This window comes from Anopheles merus, chromosome 2R (assembly GCF_017562075.2).
Source record: "Anopheles merus strain MAF chromosome 2R, AmerM5.1, whole genome shotgun sequence".
Taxonomy (NCBI): Eukaryota; Metazoa; Arthropoda; class Insecta; order Diptera; family Culicidae; genus Anopheles; species Anopheles merus.
The window spans coordinates 35,479,302-35,494,010 of NC_054082.1; the positions used below are offsets into that span (position 1 = coordinate 35,479,302).

The 14,709-nt window shown below is 49.8% G+C and overlaps 4 protein-coding genes across 4 annotated transcripts; 1 reads left to right on the top strand and 3 right to left on the bottom strand.

Annotated features, from left to right (window-relative positions):
- Window positions 1-481: 481 nt before the first annotated feature.
- LOC121591121 (short-chain specific acyl-CoA dehydrogenase, mitochondrial) lies at window positions 482-2,130 on the bottom strand. Its single transcript, XM_041911511.1, has 2 exons — window positions 1,938-2,130; window positions 482-1,795 (listed from the first exon to the last, which is right to left on the bottom strand). Exons 1-2 carry the CDS (start codon window positions 1,969-1,971, stop codon window positions 615-617), a joined length of 1,215 nt encoding a protein of 404 aa, XP_041767445.1. The 5' UTR covers window positions 1,972-2,130; the 3' UTR covers window positions 482-614.
- Window positions 2,131-2,227: 97 nt separating this feature from the next.
- Window positions 2,228-4,193, bottom strand: LOC121591120 (cytosol aminopeptidase-like). The gene is made up of 2 exons (XM_041911510.1): window positions 3,821-4,193; window positions 2,228-3,738 (listed from the first exon to the last, which is right to left on the bottom strand). Exons 1-2 carry the CDS (start codon window positions 4,028-4,030, stop codon window positions 2,290-2,292), a joined length of 1,659 nt encoding a protein of 552 aa, XP_041767444.1. The 5' UTR covers window positions 4,031-4,193; the 3' UTR covers window positions 2,228-2,289.
- Window positions 4,194-4,354: 161 nt separating this feature from the next.
- On the top strand, window positions 4,355-13,164 carry LOC121591122 (TBC1 domain family member whacked). The gene is made up of 4 exons (XM_041911512.1): window positions 4,355-5,343; window positions 11,266-11,710; window positions 11,805-12,169; window positions 12,266-13,164. The coding sequence occupies exons 2-4, from the start codon at window positions 11,420-11,422 to the stop codon at window positions 12,795-12,797; spliced, it is 1,188 nt and encodes a 395-aa protein (XP_041767446.1). The 5' UTR covers window positions 4,355-5,343; window positions 11,266-11,419; the 3' UTR covers window positions 12,798-13,164.
- On the bottom strand, window positions 5,358-6,793 carry LOC121591123. The gene is made up of 2 exons (XM_041911513.1): window positions 6,180-6,793; window positions 5,358-5,948 (listed from the first exon to the last, which is right to left on the bottom strand). The coding sequence occupies exons 1-2, from the start codon at window positions 6,627-6,629 to the stop codon at window positions 5,898-5,900; spliced, it is 501 nt and encodes a 166-aa protein (XP_041767447.1). The 5' UTR covers window positions 6,630-6,793; the 3' UTR covers window positions 5,358-5,897.
- Window positions 13,165-14,709: the final 1,545 nt, after the last annotated feature.

The window sequence follows — 14,709 nt, forward strand, 5'->3', positions numbered from 1 at the left end:
CTATCTTCTGGTAGTCAAAAAGGAAAGTGAAGTGAGGAGGTAGTAATAATAGTCCCGTACAAGGAAACGCTTGTACGCCACCCAATGTAGTGATTCAATTATTCATCTCGTCTTTAACCTGCTGTAGGTTTTACATGGGGTAGGTCCACAAAGTGCTTCTAGTTCATAGTGGTGGTGTAGTTTTATAATAATCTGCGGGCAACTTTTTAAGCAGTTTGAGTCAGTTGGCTTCATCCTATCCAAAGGCAATAGTAGATGTGTGCGTGTGTGTGTGCACGCGAGCCAGGTTGTCCATGTGTCCGGGCAATTTTTGTTTAGTCCTTTTCGAAAGAGGACTTTTTCTCTACAGTGCGGCGGGGTGGACAGGGAAATAGTATATTAAAGCTTATGGTTTTGAGTGTTTATGCATGAATGAATGTAGAGAGTCAATAATAAAAGGAAAAAAAAGTGTATGGTATTTTGTTCACATATAATTAAAAGCTTTGTTTTTTTATAATTTAAACTTTATTTTTACACATCTTTTGCTCAAACAAAAAAAACTTCCAAAAGGAGAACTGAAAAACTTTCAACACTGATTGCACACTCACTCAACACATTCCCACACTCCATTCCGCTTACGCCGTCAGCTCCTTGATAACGGCACCCGCAATGACGAGTCGCTGAATTTCGGACGTGCCTTCGTAAATTTCCGTAATGCGCGCATCACGATAGTGCCGCTCGGCCGGCATATCCGACACGTATCCCATGCCGCCCAGCACCTGGATCGATTGGTGCGCACAGTAGGTGGCCGCCTCGGAAGCGGCCAGCTTCGCCTGTGCTGCCTCCTTCGTGAACGGTTTCTTGTTGTCCTTCAGCCAAGCCGCTCGCCACGTTAGCAGGCGTGCCGCCTCGAGCCGGGTAGCCATATCCGCGATCTTCGTCTGGATGGCTTGCAGTTTCGCGATCGGCTTGCCGAACGCGATGCGCTTGTTGGCATAATCGACGGCACACTCCAGTGACGCTTGCGCAATGCCGAGCGCCTGGCTCGCGATTCCGATCCGTCCGGCGTCGAGCGTTTGCATCGCGATTTTGAACCCGAAACCCGGCTCGCCGAGCAGATTCTCCCTCGGGATCGCACAGTCCTCGAAGATGAGCGAGCAGGTGGAGGAGCCGCGGATGCCCAGCTTGTCCTCCTTCTTGCCCAGCGAAAAGCCGGGCGTCTCCTTCGGCACGATGAACGCGGAAATGCCCTTGTGCTTGAGCGATTTGTCCGTGGTGGCAAACACGACGGCCGCACCGGCCTCGTACCCGTTCGTAATCCAACACTTCGTACCGTTCAGCACCCAGTGGTCGCCCTTGAGCGTGGCCGTCGTGGAGGCGGCACCCGCATCCGACCCGTTGCCCGGCTCGGACAGGGCAAAGCAACCGACTCGCGACCCATCGGTGTACTCGCTGACGTATTTTTGCTGTTGCTGTTCGTTACCGAAATGCGTCAGTGGTCCCAGGTACAGTGAATTGTTTACCGACATGATGACACCGGCCGATGCGCATCCGCGCGAAATTTCCTCCATCGCGATGGCGTACGCGACGTAGTCTAGTCCGGTTCCGCCGTACTCTTCCTTCACCGAGATTGCCATCAGCCCGAGCTCACCCATCTTGCGGATCTGCTCGGCCGGGTAAAGGTGCTCCCGATCGAACCGGGCCGCATTCGGCACCAGCTCATTGTCCGCAAAATCGCGGCAGGTTTTCTGCAGCATCTGGTGCGTATCCGGAAGTGCCGACAGGCTGGCGATGGAGCGCGATCGGACGCGCTGGCCTGGAAGAGGCGGCAAACGGGAAGAACATTAACCGGTTAGTCCAAAGGTCAAGGTCCATCGGTGCGTGCCGTGTAGATACTGTTTTGATCTGTGCGAGATGAGAGCGACATACAGCATCCCAAAGGAATTTGCTCTACTTACCCATTCGGGAGGCAATTCGAAGGGCGAACATCATGTGGGCAGTGATGAGGTAGTTCTGAATGTTATACTTAAAGCTTACTAGTTGAGATTGTTTCGTTGCTTGCGGTAGAAATGCAAATTCACTAAAAGTATGAACGGAAGGACTTTGATCGAACTGATTGTTTTGATTCCCTTCTTTCAGCTGAAGTCAAATGAAATCGCTTGTCAACTGCAATACAGCTTTACTGCAGTTTCAAATTCAAGCGTGCTCGACCCGTCCGTTAAGTTATCCTCACTCAAAGTCAGCGAGGTATTATTTTAAGATAAATTTATTTGCATCTTAGCGTACACCTTTTTACAAAATACTCAAATCCTATCGCATCTGCTGACTCGAAAGGGCTGACTCCGTTTTGGTAACGCCACTGCCACTGTCCGTGCACTGCACAACGCTCTGGGCGATGAACTCGATCAGCGTTCGCGTTGGCCGCCCGGCCATACCGCGCCGAATGTACGGAAAGTCGGTGCCCTTCGTTTTCATCACGTTTAGTGCATCGATGTGCATCCACTTTCCGCACGGCAGGAACTCGCGCAAGAAGGCGGCCGCCTTGCAACTGTTCGCCCCCTCGCCCTTGCCAATGTTCTGCACATCCACGTGCTCGGCCGAACAGATTTGCTGCGTGTAGTAGTTCCACAGCGGCAGGCGCCACACACGATCTCCCGTGTGAATGCTGGCATTTTGCATGCGCTGCCAGAGATCTTCCGAGTTGGTAAAGACGGCCGCGCACACCTTTCCGAACGATTCGATCGTTGCCTTCGAGATGGTGGACACGTCCACAATGTACTTCGGTCCAAAGTGTTCCGCGTACAGAAGCGCATCCACCAGCGCCAACGGTGCCTCGTTGCTCGTCTTCACGATCTCGATGCTCTTCCCGTTCTTGACCGTAATCACGTCGCCTGGCTTCATCGCATTGCAGCCCAGCATATTCTCGCACAGTGGAATCAGGGCGCGTATATTAACCGGCAGCTTCAGTGCGGCAATCGCCCGGCTGGCGGCCACGACACATGCCGCACCCGTCATATCCGCCCGCATGTCTGTCAAAGCCTCCAGCGTCTTCAGGCAGAGACCGCCACTGTCGAAGGTGTTGCCCTGGCCGATCAGCACGATCGGTCGCTCCTTCGTGTTGGTGCCGTAGTAGCTTAGCTCGAGAAATATCGGAGGTTCGCAGGATCCCTTAGCCACCGTGAGGAAGGAGGTCATCTCCTCATTCTCCGCCCATCCGCGCACCTTCACCTCCACGTTCACGCCAGAGTTGCACAGTATCTGGACGACGTTCTGGGCAAAGGTTGTCGGGGTCATCAAATTCGATGGCGTTTCCTGCAGCTGGCGGGCAAGATTCTGTGCCTCTGCCTTCGCCAGCCCGATGCGCCATCCGTTGGAGTCGCAAGGCAGCTCGGGCTCGTAGTACAGCTGCAGCTGTGGGACAAACTTCCGTTGGTCCGGGCTTCGCAGCTCCTGGTTCACCCACAGTCCCATGTGCGCTCCTTCCGCAGCCGACTCAGCATGCCCGAAGTCTTCCACGTAGATACGGCTCGTTTCTAGCTGCTGCAGCTCCTGGCAACCGCGGGCAGCAGCGATGCGTATTGCTTCCTTCGAAATGTCCATCTTTTCTACATCGTCGTACCCGAGACACTCGCTACCCAGACCGCAGACGGCCACAGCGGAGTAAGTGGGTTCGAGATTGTACAGGACCCGCACCTCACCCCGCTTAGGCATCGGTCCGGCTAATCGAAGCATCTCTAGAAGCCGCCCACTGGTGTATGACTGCAATTTGGGCATATGTTATAAGGACATCTTTACTGGAACTTTTACTTCCATATAAATCCCGCTAATTCCCGCTACTTACCTCATTGTATTTGGCCGCCGTTGGCGTTAGAACGCCAATGTCCAGCCGGTCGTTCTCATCGGCATACACGCCGAGCACGAGACCACGGGAGGCCGGATTCGAGCATTGTTCCGCTACCTTTCCTTTATGCTGCATGTACCGCGATGCTTGATACTGAAGGGATTTTAAGGACGATGGCCGCATAATTTTTCTCAACACCGCGAGCGACATTTTTTCCGTTGGGTTCTTTTGGGCTGATTCCAGTAGAAGAAAGAGAAAATCGAAAGCAAATTTCCAAAGTACTCCGTCCGTCCGACCTCTGCGAAAGACTGAAATCAAATGTTTCGTAGTATGGTTCACGCGCACATACCGCTCCTGCTCGATCAGTGTGTACTGCGATTGAATAATTTCGTACCGGGTTTATTTTACATCCCGGCAACGGCTCTGCACCGAACCGAACTGTTTGACCCCTACGTCCGGCGCTGACATTGCGAACCGAGCGAAACTGTAACTCCTCAACCCCAGCGTATATACGCACGCACTCGGAGCAGATCTGTCATTCCGTCGCATACGTGAAAAAACGGGAAATGCTCAGAAAACACAGAGAGGAAGCAAATTTGGGAAGTGTTTTTGTTGCCATTCCGCAGCAGGAGGGCATCTGGGCAGGAAAAATCGATACAACTATTTGTAAATACAGTGCGACGACAGCGACCACGGTGGTGCGCGTGTGATTTGTGCTTATGTGCCGTTCCTTCCAAAATCAAAACATATTCAAGGTGTAGTGCAGTAGGAAGAAAAAATTTGGATGTGTGCTCCCTCTGTGGCTCGGGCCCGTACCGAGGAATGTGATTATTGCTGCTGCTGCTGTTGCTGGTTGTGCTGGGAAAGCTATAAAATTTATAATCCATCGGCGATAGTGGGCGTCAGTAACCGATGAACCCGTGGTGGATGTGCCAATCCGTTCGTGTGTGTGATAAAATGTGGCCCTGGTCTCTGGGGTACCACCCACAAATTCGACCAATTTAGTGAAATCGTGATATTGCACCCTGCTGCGGAAAGGCGGAAAGCAAACAATAGTGACCAGCAATAGCAGTGCAGTGCGCGCCGTAAGTCACGCACATCCCACCGACGAGTGTGTGTGCGATGTGCAGTGGTGTGCGGTGATCCAATTCGTACGCGAGTGCATTTGTGCGTTGGGCTCTTGGCTCAAGTGCTACCTTCCGGTCGGTGCTTTACTACCCCAGCCAGCCCGAGAAGGCCATCAAATCACTCCCAACCGACGGTACGACGGACGGGAAAGCACAGCGTTAAAAACAACGTCACCCTGCATCGTATGATAACGCCGTCACTCGTGCGACAGTCGCTTTAAAGTTTTGTGCTAACGTGTACAAAAGGGGCAAACGCATTGAATTTGCACACCGTTTTGGGCTCAGCCGAGGCTTTCACCGACTACTAGCCCGGGTGCGGGGACGAGACGAAACGGGCACCGATTCGAGATGAGCTGATAGTGGCCGGGGTTGGTCCGCGTGTTTGTTTATGATAATGTAAGTAACTGTACTGCAAATTTCCGTGACAAAGTTAAGCTGTCTATTTGTAGGGTGTGTGTGTGTGTGTGTGTGTGAAGAGCGCGCGAAGACGGCATGAAGGCACAATTCCACGGAACAAGGGAAAAAGGGTGGTGCGTATTGCTCACCGGGCGTTGGAAATGCTACACAAACAGAATCATGCGCCGTACCCGAGCTGATAAGAGAAGTTGGCGCGATAAAGCGACAAGATAATGCGATAGAACGAAGCAATTTGGAATTCTACGCCGCCCCCGTTGGTGGAATGTTTCCCTCTCTGAATGGCACTTTAGAGTGCAAAACGTAAACTTTCCCTTTTCGATCATCCACTCGGATTGCACTTCGGATCGTATCGACATTCGTACCTTCTGCGACGTTAGAAAACCATTTTTCTACCCAAACACGGAAAGCTTCTTAACCGTGTCGTGGATTCGCCCCCCGGGGGCAGCGGCGGTGGGGAGTTGGTCCGTCCATGCGTCCCGGAACGTGTGCTAGAAGCAGCCCACAATCCAAGGCCTTTCCATTGTACACATTCCTTACACGGGGAGGGCGTAATAGAAAACAAAAGGAAGGCGGTTTGAAGCGTGCTAGACAAAACATACGAAATCAAACGTGTGCAGTACAATTCGCATTACAACTCCGTGCCCTCACAGACACACACACACACACGGCATGCACACACACCACACGAAGAAGAGCCCCCAGGAGTACGATTTATTAGCTTTACAAGCGAAAATCGGACGCAAAGTGTCTCCAAATGTGTGCCTGTTTATGTGTCTCTGCGGCTGTGATCGTGTGTCTGCGATCGCGACACTTACCAACAATGAGTAGCGGGCGTTGTTGTAATGCTTGGGTGGGGTGCGGGCCGACCCACTATGTAAATATAACCCGTCCAACCCTTCGGCAGTCAGCTCCCCTTCGCCCTGACGGATTTCCCTTGTCCTCGTGTCACTCGTGCGCGCTCTCGCGCATACCAGCAACAACGTGTTTGTTTGCTTTTCATTCTCGCCGTTTCGTGCCGGACTGACCGCCCGCCGTATGACTGACGCGGCAACAACTCGCGGTTGCTCGCTTTTGGTCGGGGCCGTTTTGGTGGACTTTTCCCCATGTCGCCAAACCTCCCTACCGGTCGGTGGCGTCGTCAATCTTGTGTTGCCAGTGTTTGGATTGATTTGCATAATGTTGCAGCGGGCCCAAAACAATGCCGCACCACTTGTTGATTTGGTGGTGCGAATGGAATGGGCTGTTTTGCTAAAGGAAATCCCCATTCAATGTGCTCTTCTGTGTGACACATCGGATGGCAACAGGTACAGATGTTTTTGTCAAACCATTTCAGCAACGCATTGTAATTTTTAACAACTTTCTATGTGAATGCGTTAAAAAAAGCCAATAGTCGCCATTGTTTGGTTCACACAAATGCATTCGAATTGAGTTGTAATTGATGATACCCGGAGTGGCGAATGGATATGTATTTTTCTCACTTCTGATCGATGATGGCCTCAAGACAGTCCTATGAGATGGTAAACTAAGAACGTTGCCTCGCCTTGCTTGATGTTCGTTGCACTCTTTCGTTATATACTGAATGTTGATGTCATAGCTCCTGTCGTTAGGATTTGAAGTATGCCGCATCGTGCCTGGACCCTGACTCACCCACCCAGCGCCTTGTTGATAGTGTGACGTGGACAGATAAGATCATTTAAACCCTAAACGCTCTGCTTCCCTTTACTTGCACAATCAATGTTTCAAACAGTCCACAAGTTCTTACAATTTCTTCTAATTAAACGATACATAATTAATTTATTATTATTTTTTTCTTTGTTTCAAGGCCTTTCTCCAAACCCTTTCTCAGAACGAAGCCCTTTCACAAAACGTTAGAAAATGAAGCGAGCACAGCAAATTTAAAACAACACAAATAGAAGCGTCGCACATGTGCGCAATTGAAATAACCTTCGGTTTGGACAAAATGTGTACATCTAACCAGTTGGATTGCACTTCTCTTTACCGAGAGAAAGAGAGAGAAAGAGATAGGGATAGAGAGCTGCTCGCCCAATTCGTCGATGGGTGCGTGTACACCGTTTGCCCGATCGAGCAAAACACACACACGAGAGTCGTACAATTAATTAATTTACCCATACCAACGATAAACCGCGGTTGATTGGTCGGATGGGTCGGTGATGGGTGTTCGTCCGGGCCACCTTGTTGGGGGTGTAGCCGTGCTGGCCAACCTCGGTACGTTTTTTTTACATTCAGCCGGGTATTTCCAATTTTGCAATTGCAGTTGTGAAGATGCCCGTGTAAGTCATTGGTAGACTTAAACGGACTTCGGTTTATTAGCGTCACACGCTGCACAGGGCACAATTATTTTGTCTTTTTATAGTCATGGGGAGGGACGAGGAGGAGACGAGGTTTGTTATGCTAATTTTAAGCGGATCGGGAATTGTTACACAAACTCAACTTTGTTTTGCTTCGATCCGATTCTAAATCAGGTCTGTATGTAGGAAGAGAACGGTTCGCTTCGAATTGTAACTCCTGATGGCTGGTAAACAAATTATCTTCTCGAAAGTACAAATTGTATCACCATGTGGAAATGCGCCACTACTGAGCCATTTGCCAAATTGCGAGAGGGAAACTAATTCGACTTAAAGGTGCTCGTGGATGCGCGCGTGTGTGTGTGTGTGCATGCTCGTCCGTGTCCACTTGGTCGGCGTTCCGTTAGTTTGGCGCGTAATGCTGGGAGGAGAGGAGGCTTCTTAAATTTGCGCATCGTTGCACGTGAAAAGACGACGGTTGCGCGAACGACGATTAGAAATGGTCCAGGGGAGGCAACCATTCCGCCACATCACCACTTCCCGTGAGATGTGTGGTGCTCCGGTGTAAGGGAGAACGGACCGAAAACTGGGATTGTTTGTACGGGAATGGCATAGCCGTCCGTTACTTACTGTGCGAATAATTAGGGCACGGTCTGCCGGTGTGTTAAATCGATTGTGAACGACTTTACAATCCTGTGCCGTGGGTGCGGGGTGGCGGCGGTGCACACATAGTGGTTGATGGGCTTTGTGTGTGCGTGTGCACTGGGCGCAGCACATAGTAGCAAAGTAACGAACATGTCTCACATCGCAGTTGGCGTCGCATGTGCCATGCGAATGGTGCAAACTGTGTTCAAACTAGTGATGGGAAAAATGTTTTTTTTTTTGCGGAATCGATTCCGGCTCGCTCCGAAATTTTCTGGAATCGATTCAGGATAGTAGGTTCGGAATCAGTTTCCTGGATCGATTCTGGAATCAGCTCTGGGATCGGAATCAGTTCCGGAATCGGAATCCGCTCCGGAATCGGTTCCAGAATTGGCTTTTGAATCGGAATCGGTTCCGGAATCGAAATTGGCTCCAGAATCGGAATTGGCTCCGGAATCGGAATCCGGAATTCAGAATCTGATGCTACGTATCGATAGCCGCAAAGAATAAAAATGTACATGCAAATGATCCATTTTTATGAAGATTCCTGATTTTGCTACTGAAACTTCTTATTTCAATTCAAAAGCTGATTCTCATTCCGGAACTAATTCCATTTCTGGAGTCAATCCCGATTCCGTTACCAGGGCAATTTGCGATTCCCAGGTCAATTCTGATTCCGGCGCTGATTGCTTAATTGGCACCGGAGTCAGCTCCGGAATTGGCTCCGAAGTCAACTCCGGAAACGGGCCCGGAGTCAACTCCGGAATCGTCTCCGGAATCGACTCCGGAATCAAAATCGATTCCAACATCGGAATCGAAATCAATTCCAGCATCGGAATTGGCTCCAGAATTGATACCGAACACGGATTCTGAATCGGGTAGGTCCGATTCCGAGCTCCCATCACTAGTTCCAACGCTTAACATGTCTTGCTGCTGCTTATTGTAAGCAGTGTTTTGAGCATATGTTATTGCAATTTAGCACTTTACACTTATCTGGAGTTCGAACAATTTAAAATGAAATCAATATTTGATGTGTTCTGAGTCACTCTAAAACACAAGCGGAAATCAGTCCAAATGTGTTAAAAACATATGCCCTACATTGTGCTATACACTGCAAGCATCAATTTTACGATGGTTTACATCTCAAACACCGGAACACTCCCTGGTGGAAGGCGAATGCTTGGGCCCAGTAGTGTGGCAAATGCACGCGAGCATCTCCAATCGCCCACATCGCATCGGTTCACCGTCGTCCCACCACCGACCATCAATCACATGAGTGCCGTTTTACACATTCCGTTTCTCAACCCAATCACACACTAAACGAATCAACCCTTCCGATGGCCACACACACAGATGCACACGCACTCGGTATTTCGTTGGTGATCTTCTGGAGGGAAAAGAAGGCTGACCGTTTGCACAAACAGCTTCCCCAAAAGCATCATCGCGAACGACGAGCGCCTTCGGATGTTTGCCGGATCTCGTCCGGATGATGGGATGTGGTCCACACGATGTATGGGTGTTGATTCAATTGAAACAAATGAACATTATGCGAGCCAATGGGGGGAGTGGTTGAACGTGTTTCTTTAGTCATTCTTTAAAGCTTTGTCTTCACACCAACCGATGTGTTATTAATCGGCGAAGTAAACGAAGCAAAACTAATGCGCTGTCTTTGCACTTTCGAGTCATTTAGCCGTTTGTTCGAGCAAAAACTAACCCGTAGGAATGTTATTTGACCTCCATGGATGCTAAAAGACGCAACGGAAATGTTTTGCAACGGGAACGAGCCTTACTTTTGGGCCGGATTTGTGTCATCGTGAGGGGAAGGATTTTATTTCTTGGAACCATTCTTTATATTCTATTTCCGGACAGGGCGCGCAGGAAGACCCTCCGTTTGGAATCTTCGTTGCAAGAAGCTGAAGCCTTCTACCCGGCTCAATTTCGGCTTTGGCAATTACGGCCGTCGAGCCAGCAGCAAACGCAGCCAATCCCCGAGGGGGAACTCCCCTCGGAACTCGTAGCAGCGGGTGTTACTGATTCGTTTGTGGGGTTGGACCTAGTTGGATAGTTTATATTTAGACGCACGCACACACACTTTTTCCACGGCGGTAAGTTTCCGCCGCCCCTGGCGCACAACTACAACACTACAGTTTTTGCCAACTGCACGGGAATTTCCTCTACCCTCCGAAAGGGAATAGATTTCGATTCCACAGGCGCGTCTAGCTTAGATCTCTAGCATCCCCCCAAAAAACCACAACCTACGACACAGAGCGACACGGGTACCAAAAATATCACCCTCCCCCGGTTGTTGTGGAAATAGATTTACGGTGGCGCGCGCTGGGTTTCGCATTTGACGGAAACGATCGATAGTTCGATCTCGTCTGATACACGGGCAAGATGCACACTTCCCTTAGTGTTGCACGTGCGCTTGAGTTGGCAACAGTCACGTGCTTCGTGTTTCTTTACCCGGTGAAGTGATAGCTAGCATTACTGTTTAGAAGATTTCCACATAAAATTATTCCACTACCTCTCATCTCCTGTACTAAGCGGTGAGTTGCGGAGTGGAGTAAATGCAGATTTTTCCATTTTCCTTGCAATCTGCTCCCACTTTCGATTGCGGACGAGGCAGCACTTTCACTCCATCCCGTGGCTGGGTTTGGGCAATAATGCATAATATAATACGTGGGAATGTTCATCTTAACGAGCCGTTGTTTTGGCTGCGATTGTGTTGTGACAAGTAGAAAGACGGTTGAAATATTGGCCGCGCGGCACAATCCAAGTGACCTAAGCGTCCAAAACCCGGCACAGGGTGTGTGTGTGCAAATTATGAAACAAGATCATCGTACACACTACTATTCCCAGACAACTTTCATTCCGCCGTCCCGCTTGAGCTTTGTGACAGCGTTTAAGTTAACGTAAGTTTTTTTTTGTTGTTCTCTTTTTCCCTCCCCAACAGAGAGTTTTTGTTTTATGTGTTATCATACTGCAACATATCATCGAAAAAAAAAAAAAAGATAAGAAGAAACATTTCACTCCGTGTTCTCATACCGGAAAGGCAAGGAAACAATCATCACATCACCGACTTAACATTCGGACGCTAGGCGACGGTCATGGCCACCATCACCACGGCAGCGTCACCGACCTCGAACAGTAGCGCGTCGACCACGTCCGTGTCGCTGCTGCAGCGCCAGTCGAGCAAAAATGCCGACACCGTATCGGTGTGTTCAACCACCAGTGCCTTCTCGACGTGCCCCGACCGGCACGGGTTCTACGGTGGCAACCAGTTTTCGGAAAAACCGAAGAAAGAAACGCTTACGCGGGAGCAGATCATCGCACGCGAAAAGAAATGGATCCACATGACTGCGCACTGGGCAGAATATATGAACACGAACTACAAAAAGGTAATTCCGTGTGTGTGTGTGTGTGTGTGTGTATGCAGCAACCCGGAAACCCTGCTCCTAATACTTTGTCCCTTTTCTACCCCTTTTTCCACAGGTCCGTGAGCGCTGCCGAAAAGGTATCCCGGACGCGCTGCGACAGAAGGCATGGTTTCTGCTGACCGGCGCAAACCATCTGATGGCCAAGTTTCCCGACTGGTACCAGCATCTGCTCGACCAGCCCGGCAATCCGCAGATCATCGACGAAATACGCAAGGATCAGCATCGCCAGTTCCCGCACCACGAGATGTTCATCGACGACGACAAGCCGGGCCAGAAGGAGCTGTTCAACGTGCTGAAAGCGTACTCGGTGTACAATCCGACCGTGGGCTACTGTCAGGCACAGGCCCCGATCGCCGCCTTCCTGCTGATGCAGCTTCCCTCCGAGCAGGCGTTCTGGTGCTTCGTCGCTATTTGTGACAAGTAGGTTACCCTCCGTCATTGTCATTGCTCCATCCAGCCAGAGCAGCACCGCTTACACTTAGCCTTTGTTTCCAAAACCACTCCCCCCTCTTCCAGATACCTCGAAAACTACTTTACACCCGGGCTCGAGATGTTGCAGCGCGACGCGGGCATGCTGAACCGGCTGCTAAAGAAAACGTCCCCGGCCGCTTACCGCCACCTGCAGAAGCACAACGTCGATCCGCTGCTGTACATGACCGACTGGTTCCTGTGTGCGATGACGCGCACGCTGCCCTGGGACACGCTGCTGCGCGTGTGGGACTGCTTCCTTTGCGAAGGGGTGCGAATCTTTTTCAAGGTAGCGCTCGTCATCATCGGGGCCACGCTTGGGCCGCAGAAGGTGCGGTCCCAGTGCAACGGGCTGTGCGAAACGCTGGCCGTGCTGCGCTCACCGCCGAAGAAGTTTCTCGAGGAGGATTTCATCATGCACCACATCTTCCGGCTGAACATCACGATCGACGACTTCCACCGGGAGCACAAGAAGCAGGAGATGCTGCACCGGAAGGCAAAGCTGGAACAGCAGAAGGCGGCACAGCAGCAGAACGGTGGTGGTGGTGGATCTTCCAACGGGGCTGGCAGGAGCTCGTAGCTTTCGGCAACCCGTGGCCAATAAGACCGCATGGAGAAGGGACGGCAGCTAGTCTAACATGGAGAAACTGCTCCGAACGGTGGGCGAAGCAGTGTATCATCATACCGGCCCCCCCAAAGGGACAGAGTGGGACCTGAGGGGGGCAATAATGTTTGCAATTACGGGCGCTATTCGTCTCATTCGTTTCTTCCACATTTAGCGTGAAATAAGCGCAAACCGATTCGGAAACTATACAGATGTGTTTGCTATGTTTAACAGAACCGTTTATACAAGTAAGTATCTAGTGAAGTAAGATTTGCGATCAACATGGCACCAAAATTTAACATCGCCACGGCGAAATATGTTTAGGAACAAAACAATGCAAAAACAAACAATTCGATCGATAACCGAATTGGCACGGATCCGAAGCCGTGTGCCAAATTTTTGAAACTGATTTCACTCGAAAGAAGCGAATGAAGCAAAAATTGTGAAACAAAAACCCCGAACGCAACGCACGCGGACGTTGCAATGCAGATTTATAGTACAATTTTATATCTATTTAAAAAAGAAAGGAACGTAAAACACTCGTATTCTAAAGCACCTAAAACACACAAACAGTCCAGCTATAAAGGCGTTAGGCGTTAATTATTAGCACGAAGGTACGAAACGACCGTCGAACGTTTGAGAGGGAAACAGTTCCAAAAGCAGAACGGCAATCGACACACACACACACCGGACAGCTTGGTGTGTGTTGTGTGTCCTTTCTTCATTCCATCTTAAGCATCGTAACGAACCGTTTTCTATCGCAAGTTTTGCACAGATGTTTAACATTACTACGTTTGAATGCAATAAGATCAGTTAACCGGATAAGAGGTGTGTAAAGTGTATGCGCGGATCATTTGTAGCGGATCATCTACACACCCGGTTTGTTGTAGCAAATGAATAGTTTAACAAAAGAGAATCAATAGGGAATACAACCTCTCCTACCGCCCCCGCAGCAGCAGTATGTGCAACAACAAAAATTAACAGTGTTGAATGTATTCGTTTCTATATTGCGCGTATATCAACGTATATTTAACATTTATCATCGTTTAGCAAATCGCACAAAGTTAGAGTTATTAATCAAGCGTACCGTTCACCACACCGCAACTGTAAAGAAGCCACTCTACTACTACTACTACTACTACTACTACTGCTTCTTGCTAGCTCTCGAATGAAGAAGGTGTAGAACTTTAGTCAGGTTAGTGAACAATTACCTACCAAGATTATGCTGTGCGCGATGCCGGAAGGGTGCGAATCGAAGCCAACAATTTCAACAACACGACGGTGCCTTTCTTTCCCTTCGATAAGAGAATTAGCGCATCCCCCCCCCACCCCCCCCCCCCCCCCCCCCCCCCCCAGCACGCCCAGCACAGGCAGCACATTGCGTGCATTAGCAAAACGCCGGAAAACCGCCAGTTCGACGGAGAGATTGTTACAGAAAATTAATTTTCCTTTCGTTTGATGTACACTTCTCGTTGTGCTAAGCGTTATTGCTTGATAACCAGGAAAAGGACACACACACCGATTCGAATTAAGAATTCGCAATAACCGGTGGAGTAGCAAAATGCATCCCTTTTAATCACTTATTTAATGCACTGTTGAGTGTATAGAGGCATCTTGTGCAATTCGTTCATCGTCTTCGTTGTCGTCGAGCAAATGTTGTAAACGTTCGTAATGGCGTATTATATTATTGTTTAAATTAAGAAGCATTAGTGTAAATTTCATCACCTGCAATCGACCATAGCCCCCCTCGGCCCCTCCTTGTTCTCCTCGTTTATTTATTACTCTCGAACAATCACAGGCGCAAAGTAAGAAAAAGAGAGAGAGAGAGAGAGAGAGAGAGAGAGAGAGAGAGAGAGAGAGAGAGAGAGAGAGAGAGAGAGAGAGAGAG